At 44.6% G+C, this 12,153-nt stretch overlaps 1 protein-coding gene across 2 annotated transcripts in view; it reads right to left on the bottom strand.

Annotated features, from left to right (window-relative positions):
- The window catches only part of CDH2 (cadherin 2), a 208,529-nt gene extending 202,790 nt beyond the window's left edge, over positions 1-5,739 (bottom strand). The window contains exon 1 of one of the 2 annotated variants that reach the window (XM_036072062.2): positions 5,574-5,739. In XM_036072062.2, the coding sequence (XP_035927955.1) occupies positions 5,574-5,633 (60 nt within the window). In that variant the 5' untranslated portion in view covers positions 5,634-5,739. Of the gene's footprint in view, positions 1-4,447; positions 4,475-5,573 lie in introns of those variants that run through there. The other variant, XM_036072064.2, reaches the window with a different exon arrangement.
- Between the last annotated feature and the right edge of the window lie 6,414 nt (positions 5,740-12,153).

Here is a 12,153-nt window from a genome sequence, read left to right as displayed (position 1 = left end):
ATATAAAAAATAGAGATGACTTCTAACCTACCATATATAATAAACTATTGTTAATGACCTCCAAAGAGATATTCTACCACTCTGAGTTTGTGGAAATCTTTGCATTTCAGGTTAAAAATTAAAGTCATTCCAAAGTCTTTGAAAAGGAGTCATTTGGGGGATATTTTTAAGCAGCCCCAAGAGTCCCAGAACTGGAAAGTCCCTTAGAGATCAACTAATCCAACCAGACCCAGTATTTTACTGTTGAAGAAAATGAGGTCAGGAGAGTTTAAGGGCGTAAGCTACATCTAGACTAGATTAGAACCCCAGGCTCCCTGCCCTTGACACTAGCTCTGGCCCTTGACCCTATGTAACATCAGCTCATTTGCACAGAACAAAATTATTACACCTTTGGTACCCAAATTACCTCGGATGGCAAACACAAAGGTCAATTAACTATGGATTGACACTTCATGCTAAACTGTGATAAATGTTGCAGGAGACACGTGTGTAAATACCAATCCTCAACATACATGTTGTACATATATACACGACCCAAGGTCTTTGCACTGCTGTAAGTACAGGGGAAGCTCAGACAAGGAAGTGCACAGAGGATGAAAGAGAGTAACCAGAAATAAGAACTGAGAAGCATTTATTTATAACCCAAATTTTCCTTTTAAAAACTCTGTTGTAACACAAATCGTAATCTTTAAATCTAAATCTTTTTAAAGGTCCTATTTAGCTCCGGAATTCACCTTCTTTTGACTACTTTACAGACATCACTCTATATAGGCAGAAGATACAGCTCTAACTAAAACATTTATCTATATAAATCTCTTCCCTGGCATAAATAGGGTTGTTTAATTAAAACTGATCTACATTTAGTTAAATACACAAAGACTAGCATCTGCTCAAATTAACTGGTATAATTTGCTAAAAAATTAAAACAAAAATAAGTTTTTGGTAGGAAAAGACAGAAATGTGCGGCATAATACAAATTACATTTCAACTTATAGCTCTTAACCCAATTTGAAAATGCTTAGGTTTTTAGAAGGTATACTAATGGCAGATAAATATTCAAATGACAAAATCCAAACTTCAAATCTATCATATTTTTTAAATGGTTGATAAAATTCACCACCAGTCTGTGCAGTGCTTAAACTTGATTACTTTTTGTATTTGAGCCAAAAGAACAAATTTGAATAATGTTAACTTGGGCAAATGGTAGAGTATATACACAAACACGGCATTTCTTAAATAACATCTAGGATTTTTCTTTAAAAATCACTCTTCTAACTTAAGAATATCCCTTTGAAAACAGAATGGGGATTTGAGTTACTTAGGATTTTTTTTAAGGCATTTTAAAGCAAGATTAACTGTTGCTTTAAGTCTTGACATTTCCCAATTAATAGCCCTGAAGCTTAATGAGGCACAACAGATTTAAGAATTGAAAATTTTTAATGAAAAGAGAAATTAAGGACAGTTTGGTGCAATATATTGTCACCAAAATAATCTGTCCCAAGAAGACTTTAGTCTCTATATGCAAAAAATACAATCTAAAAAAATTTCCTCTTAAAATCTCAGTCTGAACTTTTAGAAGATCAGAGCAGACTTCCAGGAACGTATGAAAGTCAAAAAGTACAATCTGTAAGTAAATTCTGAACTTGCAATTGGGGCCTAAGAAATTACAGATAGATAGATAGACAGACAGATACAGATTATCTGTCTACATATATATCTCCATATATATATATATATATATTTTAAATGTGTCCATAAAATATTTTAGGATGCACAAATTATTTATCAAATCACACCTAGTATGCTGGCAATGCACCATCTATGAGTAATGACCACATACCATAAGAAAAGGGCAACGATATGCATACCTATGGCCATTAAGTAAAATAAACTATAAATACCAACTATGTTAATTCTCCTTACTTTCACAATAAGTTGTTACAAAGACACATGAAAATCAAATAAACACTGAGAATAAATATGTTTTATACCTAAAATGATTACCGCATCCTAGATTTCCCGCTTCCTAAAATAAAGCTTCTTCTTATGTGTCTCATGTGTTGAATATTAATCTCTTCAAAGTGTATACACCTAACAGGTGAAAATCACATATGGTTTATGCCATCTTTTTTCATACTTCCTCACCCAAGGTTGAAAGCAGGACTTATGTGATAAGACTAAGAATCCAGAGTATCTATAAACATTAAGGTGATGTCCTTGATGCTTCATAACCCATACAAATTTATTTAAATAAGAAGAATGGAACTATGCCATTAAAACATGAACTAGAAAAACAAAGCAGGTTTCTAGTCTAGTAATTACTGGGTAGGTAGTAAAAATAAAACTGATTTCTTTTTTTTTTTTGGCCTGATGATAAATCTATTGAAGGCCTTGAAAGTCACTTGCATAATTTAAAAGGGAAGTTTGTCATAACTTTGTGATATCCTTTGATCTTTGAAATTTAATGGTTAAATTTGACTTTCTTGTTTTTAGTGCAAAGGAAAATACTAATGCCATAAGTTAAAATAAGGAAGAATTAGAGAAAATCTTAAAGCTGAATATCATAATGTGCAAAATTAACTAGAATTATATAACTCTAAGTAAGAGAACAACTAAACTAATAAAGGATCTCTCAAAGTAAAAATAAAAGTGTTCAAAGTAAAACAAGGAACACTTCAGTTAACACATAAATGCACAAAGTCCTTTTGAATATTTAATCATTCTTTAACTTGTCTGAAAAAATAAGGTTGCTCTATATCTATACTAATAACCTATTCATCCTCTTTCCTAAAAGTCTTGTCTTCTTAGTCTGACCTTAACAAAAAAACAAAAAAAAAAACCAAAAACTGGACTTGAATAGCAGATGACTGCAGAAGGGGCCATTTTCACCTTGCAGATAGATCTTTGTTATTCTGGTGTGTAAAGCAGGCCATTAGCACAAAGTCATTTCTAATCTCAGTTGTACAATCCACATGGCGCACTTAACCCTGAAACTCATGTTCATAAACTGCTCTGCTTTCACTCCTAATGACCTTGCAAATCATTCAATGTAATTGCTTAACTTGCACCCAGGAATTAGGAGACTGCCAAATAACTTGATGACAAAGTTATAATTTCCCTTTTCCTGAGGGTTTACAAACGTCAACATGACATCCATCTAGAAGAAACTGAGAAAGAACATGGGACCGTAAAGATAAGCGCAGTATGTGACGTTTATAAATTCTATTTTTAAAAAATGCTTAAAGGAGAAAATGACTTAGAAAATTCACACCTGACTTCAAGGCAGATGACTAAGAGAAAATGAGACTGCTCCAGTGGTAGCACACTTAGTCCCACGGTATGAATGACCAACAAATGTCTCCTCCTCTCCTAACTTCACTGCGCAGTATTCAATTAAAACTTACTTTCAGATCAAAAAGTTAGTGAGCATGATACTATCTACTGCTGGTTTCACACTCTGAAATATGAAAACTTGTTTGTAAATTAGTAAGACCACTCAATGATGTTCAAAATTAATGCTTTTAAAAATAAGATTTTTTGATCTACGGCATTTTCTGTTTAAAAGGGAAAATATCTGATATCCATAGGATTCTTAAGTTTATCTTGCCCTCTCCCTAACTTCAAACCACCGAAGTAGCATTTTTTCCTTCCTTCCCCTTCAGCCTAACCCCTTTAGTAAACCCTATTTGAAAAGAAGAAACAGTAAGTTAAGTGACAGGAGGTGAAAGAATGAGGAGTGCGCACTTCAAGAATAAAGGGCGGTTTTATAACAGGAGATACTTTTGTTAGCAAGTGACTGACTGGTCTCCTCCCCCAGTTAGAAGAAATTCCATCCACTTCCCAAAACTGCAGAGGCCAAAAACGTCTAGTCTAATAGTTCTCAAACCCCAGAGTCAGAAGAGCCGAGGGGGGCGGACTGGCGAGTGGGGGAAGGGGAGAGAGACCAGCAGGAGACGAAAGAACAAAAGGAGAAACCCAAGAAAGGAGAAAAGACGGGACCCGGGCGGCCACGGAGTCAGAAGGAGAGAGAGAGAGAGCGCGCCGGAAAGCGGGAGAGCACGACCTGGGGGAAGAGAGCGCAGAGCCGGGCAGGGCGCGCGGCTCCACGGCGGACCATGGACAGGGCTCCAGCGGCTTCTGCCCACACCCCTCTAGGGGGCGGCGGGAGAAAGCGCGAGAGACCGCGGGCGCCGACCCCGTCCCGCCCCCGGCGCCCGCATTCGCCCCCCCACCCCCCACCCTCGCCGCGGCCGGACCGCGCCAGGCCGTGACCCGTGAAGACCATGGAGGGGGGCGATCCGCACCATCTGTCCCAGCCCCGGCCGCCCCCGGCGCAGCGGCACTTCCAAGCCGCGCCCGCACTTTTCAGAGCTGCCACTCGCTGGCCACCCCCAGCTGCAAGGGTGCGCAGGGAGCCCCTTGGGCGGATTTCCCCGGACACCCTGACCTGCATTCAGGGCGGACACGCCCCTCTCCTGCGGCCGCTTTGGAACCCCATCGCCAGCCGGGGCCGATTTAGGACCCCCGCCTTGCCCCCGCCCTGCGCGGGGGTCGGGGCTGAGGCGCGCGGCGTCGCTTCCCGGGACCCTGTGGGCGGCCGGGAGGGGCCTTGGCTTATCCTCCGCCGGACGCCGCGGGGAAAGTTGGTCGGTCAGCCGGGCTGGGGACCGGTGGCGCGGAGTGGCAAGGGAACCTGCGACCTGCCTGAAGCAGGTGCTTCCTGCCGCGGAGAAGCCTCCTAGTACCGATTCTATGAAGAGGCTGTCTGGCGCTCTCCCGAAGGCGTGAAAAGTGCGGAGGCTCCTTGCGAAGGCGTCCCCGAGGACGAACGCAGGGGAGAGACAGCGGACAGGGAAGAGGAATAATAACCGAGTAACGGAACTTCTCCCCACCCACCAGAATACGGGGCGTGCGGGGCCAGGGTCTGGGTGCGGAGGCCCCGGCCCGCATTGACTCTTCGGGGCAAGGGGACGAGGTTTTCTTCCAGGTGGGACCGACACAGAACACAGTGAGGGCAGGAGGACAAGAAGAGAAAGCAACTCTGGTCTTGGGTAAAGACAATAGGACAGTGGAGCCCTCGGGCACCGGGAGGCGCGCGGGTGCCAGGGTGGGGTGGGATGGAGGCACGTCCCGTAACTAAGACACCAGAGTGAGAATTCCTACTGCAAACTCGCGACCCATCCCTGCAGAAATAAACAAAAAAATTGGAGCAAAGTGCAAAGCGAGGGGCGAGAAGCGCAGAAAACTGCAAAACCTGGGAGCTATCCTGCCTCACCCTTCTGCTGCCCGGAGATACCCCCTGCAAGCTCGCCCGGCCCGGAAGGAAGAACAGAGGGGGCCGGCGATAGGTCCCTTCGGGACCCGCGGGAGCGGCGCCGGAGACCAGCCGGCCCGGCCAGCCCTGCCCCAGCGCCCCGGCCCGAGACTCGTGCCTGCGCAGCTCCCGACCGCGCGGTGCGGCACCTCCCTTCCCGGGTGCGCAGCCTGGCCCCGCAGCGGCGCGGGGAACAAAGGGACCCGGCGCCGCCCGCCCCACCCCGCCCGCGGCCCGGCCCGCGGAGACCGCCGCGTACCTGAAGCAGGGCCGCCAGCAGCGGCAGCAGGGTCCGCGACGCTCCCACTATCCGGCACATGGAGGCGGAGAGGGGCCGAGCGAGGAGCCGGAGGCGGCGGCGGCGGCAGCGGCAGCGGCAGCACCAACAGCGGCGCGGAGAGACGGCTCCAGGCAGTTTCCACCCCCTTCCCTTCCCCTCCCCACCCCACCCCCTTCACCGCTGCTCTCCTCTCCCCGCCAATGGAGAGCGAGCTGATGACAAATAGCGGGCCGCGGAGTCCGCGGGACTCGCACCAGGAGTAATAAAACAGACCGAGAGATCAAGGAGCTGGGGAGGGGGCGGGGGAGAAGGCGGGCGTGCGTGTGAGGGTGTGAGAGAGAGAAAGAGAGTGTGTGCGCGTGTGTGTGTGTAGGCGGCCGCGGTGGCAGCGCAGGCGGCTAGGCTCCGGCCCTAAGCGCAGCGGAAGCCGGGAGGGATGCAGGCGGCGGGGACCTTGGCCGGTGTAGGATGCGGAAGTGGAAGTGGAGCGGCTGGCGCTCCCGAGGGGCTCCGCAACGCGAGGTTTCGGGCTCGTGGCTTTGCTTCCTCTGGGTCCCCTCTCCAGGGCCGCTCTGCAAGACGAAGATGCCGAGAAGAGCGCCGCGGGGAGGGCGCTCCGGGCCGTGCGCGCTGCGCCCACAAAGGGCAGCAGTCCCGCCGCCCGGCGCCTCCGCTGCGTGGGGGGGGGGGGGCAGGGGGGCTGAGGGCCGCTTTCCGGCACCCCGGAGAGTTGGGAGACTGTTCTCCGGCCTCGGCCGCACGGGGGTGAGGCCAGGGGCTGGCGCGGCCGCTACTGCCACGGCTCCGTCCCGCGCAGCCGCCGCCGCCGCGGCCACCCCTGCTGCCCGCGCGCCGGCACCCGCCTGCCGGTCCTTGCCCGGCGCCGCTCACTCGCGCACACCGCCCCACCCCCCGCCGCCGCCGCCCGCGCACCCCGCTCGGCCTCCGCGAGCGCGATGGACGCGAGCCGCAGCCGCCGCCGCCACTCTCCCGGCGCTCGCCGCACGCGCTGCCAGGCTGCGCGGCCCTCTCTCCTCGCCTCTCCTCTCCCGCCGCCGCCGCCCTCGCCCCCGCCTCCTCCTCCCTCCTCCGCTGAGCTTCCCCGCCCGCGTCGTGGCCAATCGGAGGCCACCGAGCTGCGGCGGTAGCCGGCCAGATCCACGGCAACCGCCCGCCCCCGTCCCCCCCCGAAGCACCCCGTGTTTGCTGCAGCCCGCGGGGGGTCGCCGGAGGGAAGTCTGGGGTGCGCGCAGCACCGCCCCGGCAGGTGGAGGGGCTGCGGGAAATAAAATTACTTGCACGGGAACTTGATGGTTGGCAGGTTCCTCCTTGGACCGCGACGGGGAATCAGAGATCAGGAAAGGGGACAATGCCTCCTAGGCAGCCTAACAGACGCTTCTTTTTCTGTTTTGTCATTGTTTCGAGATAGATTATTTTTCTGGATAAGGGCAGACACAGCATACTGGCGACGCAGGCAGAGCCCATCCTGGCCATTGTTGTCTGAGGTGCTTGCCTTGAGCCACCTGAGGGCCGGGGAGGGCGGAGGCCGCGGTTTCCCTGTGGCGCTCGTACTTCTCCCACCTTCGCGAATGTGCTGGAACAGCCCAAGTTTGTGTGTTCTTGTTTCGTTTTCTTTTGTTCCCTCTGAGAGTTTGAGAGTGCGTGTTATTTTATTTGAAGTCTCCCGTTCTATATTTCTAACTCGTTAGTGGTACTGTTCACAATTTTTAGCAAACAGTTTCAGGGACTTTGACTTCCTCCTTACACCACCTCCAACAACGTCAACAAAGAAAAACAGAGAAGAAAGAGAAAGAGAGGTGTAAACAACCTAAAAGCCAGAGCTCGCTGTGGAAATAGGATTATCTAAAAGGTAAAATGACTGATAGTTCGCACCAAGTAACGGAGTTTTGTTTCCTCTCCTTAAGGCATGAACTTGGAGTGGTACACAAAAAGTGAGAGACTTTACAAGTTTGGGTCACAAGCATTTGTGGAACGGAGGGAGGGGTGAGGAGTCATTGATTTTGGCTACATAATGAATTTTTTCCAGAACTTTTTTTTTTAGGTAAATAAAAATACCAGTATTTTATTTAAACGTTTCCACACTCTGGAGGTCGTGGAACTTCGTTGCAGTTAATGAACATTATTCTTCTACTTTGGGTAACTGAAGTACTAACATTATTTGAATTTGAATTTCAGGATACTGATCATTTAAGAACTTGATGAATTTCTAAAAATCAAGTACTAATTTCTTTGACATGAGTGATGCAGCTTTTGATAATGTACTATTGCTGGCTAGGCTTTTAAAAATTTAATATTCATAGGGAAGCTTATTCAATTTTAATTAAAACATAATATTGTAGGCCATTTTTTAAATGAATCTCAAAAAAATTTCCTAGATTTTTTTTTCTCAAAAAGAATAAGGAAGGTCATGTCAATTCAAATTCCTCCCCACTCCCAGCAGTAGCCATTGATGTTTATTGCCATTCTGATTAAAGTTAGAACAGATTTCAGCATGAGTAACTCTATTGCTTGTTAGTATTATTTGCTAGAAGCTTTAAACATCATGCCCCTTATAAATTAAACTCTTATTACGACTTCAAAATCTGCTTTGGAATGCCTGTCAATGCCTGTCAGCTAACTAATTCTCTGATTCCAATAGTTTTTGATCATACAGATAAGAACTTGCAAGGTTTTTGTTTTTTTTTTGTTTTGTTTTTTTTTGGTCCAACTTGCATGCCTCTCATTTTTCAATGGTTGTGAATTGCTTTGGAAACTTGCCTGAGATTAACTTGACCACGTGGTCAGCCAAATCTTGCTAATCAGCCTTTTATCACAAGAAGGAATAGACTAGTCTAAAATTATGTTATTGGAGACTGTGCATCCATTTGATGTTAATAAAATTAGATACAGTGTTGACTTTGGCATGCAACACACCCCTGCCTCCATTGAACCAGTTAAAATAATCTAATGGGGCCATTCATTTCTCTGGGCAAATGGTGACCAAACTCTAAGATTTTCAGCCCAGATCACAGCATTGTTAGTCAGAAGACTAACTTTCCATCAGCCTGCAGAGCTCCAGGGCTGCAGGGGACTTGGCAGTGACCCAGAGAAACAGCCAGGTGGTAGGGGAAGGGGAAGAAAACAAGAAAATAATAAAAATTAAGGCTCGGCTCATACACTGAAAATCAGTCTAATCCCTTGATTTCTGGCCTGTGGTCTGCTGCTGATTTACTATAAGAGGTCTCAAATAAATATGTGCACCAAGCATTGTGGACAGACTGAATAAATGATGTGCACATAGCTAGTTTTCATATGTATATAGATACCATGATGATTCATTTTTAACATTTATTTCAAAGTAAAATCATAACTTTTTTGTTGTGGTGTATTTTCTCAAACGGGAGATGCTAAACCTACAAATACATCATTCAAGTGTTTGGATAAAAGGGTCCTCACTTTGGAAACAAATGACAAATAGTAGTATCTATCTGCAGCACCCTCACCTACAACCTCCCCTCCCTGCCGCCCCACACAGCTCCGAAACAGGAACCACACTTGTCTTTATCCTGCTAAGTGTCCTTCCCAAATATTAAATGAAGACACTCCTCAACTTTTCGTCCTTCTCTCCCAACCCCCATGGCAAGCTAGGATGGTCCCTTCTCCCTTAGGAAATGGCCCTCACATTGCAAGTTTCTCCTCAGTTAGCGTTAGGGTATTAAAGCTGACCTTCCCTGTGTTATACCCCTTTTATAGAGTTATGGAATGTTCTAAATTAAAGTTAAAGATGGTCTGTACAACCCCCTTATTTTCCAGGAGCACTGAAGCTTAAAGAGGTACACAAGGCTACCTGCTGGCAAGTAGGGAACCCCGATGAGACACCTGCTTTGTTATTACCAGTCCTATCTAGGTTCTTTAATCTAGAGAGTCCCTTTTAACTTTAGAAAAATCAATGATATGGAATGAGAGGAAAGTTTAACAAAAAAAAAAAAAGAAGAAGAAGAAAGAGAAAAAGAAAGAGGAAAGAAAGAAAGGAAAGAAAAAAAGAAAGAAAGAAAAGAAAAGAAAAAAAAGAAACAAAGTTAATGAGGCTGTGGATTTGTCCACTATTTCTCTTAGCTATTTTGTTCTTTGCTGTATACGTCACATGGGGCTCATAACTGTTTTTCTCTCTGCTGGTCTCAGTTCCCATGTTCCATTTTCAGTGTGATCATCTCACTGTATTTAGTGTGATTCTTGTGTTTCAAGATTCGTATATTTTCTCTCTTTTTTTCAGATTTTATTTATTTATTTATTTATTTAGAGAGAGGGAGACTGGGGGGAGGGGCAGAGGGAGAAGGAGAGAGAGATTTCAAGCAAGCTCCATGCTGAGTGCGCAGCCCAAAGAGGGAGGGGGGCTCGATCTCAGGACCCTGAGATCATGACCTGAGCTGAAATCGAGTTGGACTCTCAACCGACTGTGCCATTCATTTGGTACTCAGCCAGAGAAGTCATCATCTGTGCCAATATTAGAAAAAAAACTTGGGTTTCTTAAATCTACTCTTGTTTGGAGATATTATTTACATTTCTTTCTGTCTTTCTTTTCTTTTTTTAAAAAAAAATATTTATTTTTATTTTTTTAAGTATTTGAAAATCCAACTCAATGTTTCCATGGAAAATATAACCACGTTAGTAGTAACTTGAAGTACATATGGTCAAGTAAGTGAATAAAGGAGTTGTACATTTCCATGGCCAGGGAGGTAATTCACAAGCAGCTTTTATATTACAAGGAACACCCCTTCCTCGCTGCCCCCCCCCCAAACAATCCCTTTCTGGAAGTTAGAAAGGTATCATAAACAGAGTATGGATTTGAATTCAGGTGGACCTAGCTTTATGAACTTGGGTGAGTTTCTTAACAATTCTAAGGCTCTTTTCATTATTTCTAAAATGTGGATAATATATCAGGATTTCTTGTGATATGAACACAGTGGAACACAGGAGGGACTTGGCATTTTATCTATATGTGTATTAAATATGCTTACTTCCACTGAGGATTTGGAGCAGAGTTGTTGAGGAATCTCAGTGAATGTTCCTCTCACCTCCTCCAGTACTATCTGCAATTAAAACAAACAAGGCTTTGAATCAGAGTTTTATTTGGGAGGCATGAATTTTACAGAGGGACATGAAATCTCTAATGTAGGTAGCAATGGCTGAATACATATTTTACTGAGAAAAGTAATAAATATATGGTGGCTTTACAAGATGCGTAAAAACATCTGAGTATATGAAGTATTAGTAGGAAACTATCTTCAATATTAATGTATTGATTTTACAAAGGAAAACATATTCATTTTTGGATTATCTCATAAACTGATAATAGCAAGACCAGGACTAAAACTTACTTGGCTTAGAACTTTTCTCCAGTAAACCTGACTTCTGTTATTTCTCAAACGACTTTCTATGTGTTCCCAGAGTCAAGATTTCATAGTTGATTTCAGAGTCCTGCTTGAATATCAGCTGTATTTGAGAAAATATAATTTGCATGATGTTAAAGAAATCTGCCTTCTGCACGGGAAGCATGGGTGTTTATGGGATAACAACAGCACTTTGGATTCCTTAAGAATCAGAAGGCCTATTTCTCAAGATAAACGTATCTTCAGAAAATAAAACAAATAATGTTGAAGATTTTGGTAACATTAGTTGTGCCAAACTTTTGCCCTTGTGTCCTTATAAAAGCAAACATCTGCCTTCTGGAAGGTTCTGAAATACAACGGTCAGTGTTTAGAGGATACTAAAACATATTTAGTATCTGAGCTTATAGGGACTCTGTGCCCTTTCCTCCAGTGAAGTTCCAGGCAGTTGAAAAATATTCCCTGGATTCAGGAGACTGGTGTTCTCTTCCTAGATCTATGAATGGCTGAATCCTCTTAAACACGCCACTTAATTTCTTTACACATTTTCTTACCTATAGAACCTAAATAATTCCACTTTCCTCACAAAATGCTGAGTTGTCTGAAAAAATAATGTCAGTAAAGCCTATTTAGTTCTTTAGAGAGAAGTTGTAGATAAATATACAGTATTCTTTAAGGCTGTGGATTCGGCTCTCACAAGAGGAATGATTATTTGGTACCTAAAGTTAAGTCACATTTTAATGATGTGGCATAACCAACAAGCTGTCTTGTGCTTATTAAATCATTCCCCTCCCCCCTCCACTTATCCACAGATTTAAAAATAACATATTTATTTTTCCATTACAAAGGCAACACATGCTCATCCATAGATACTTGAGAAAATTATATTCAGTTAAACACACCATAATCATCCATAGAGGACTTCTTACATTGCAATACAATCTGGGAAGATATAGTCCAAGTTTTCCTTTTCAATGGTGAATGTAAAAAAAAATCAACAATAGTCCCATTTATTACAGAATTTATAATGTATGTCACTGTGATTCATTCTTTCCATAGCTCAAAAGAGCCGAGTGATTACCATAAATAAGCATTTTCTTTCTGGGAGGTCTATTATTTTGAATCATCCTTGAGAAGCTTTTTCAAAAATGTGTTTGCAGGAGATGGGAATA

Source organism: Halichoerus grypus, chromosome 13 (genome assembly GCF_964656455.1).
Source record: "Halichoerus grypus chromosome 13, mHalGry1.hap1.1, whole genome shotgun sequence".
In the NCBI taxonomy this organism is placed as follows: domain Eukaryota; kingdom Metazoa; phylum Chordata; class Mammalia; order Carnivora; family Phocidae; genus Halichoerus; species Halichoerus grypus.
The sequence above is the reverse complement of the archived record's forward strand: the minus strand, read 5'-3'. Positions and strand labels throughout refer to the sequence as shown.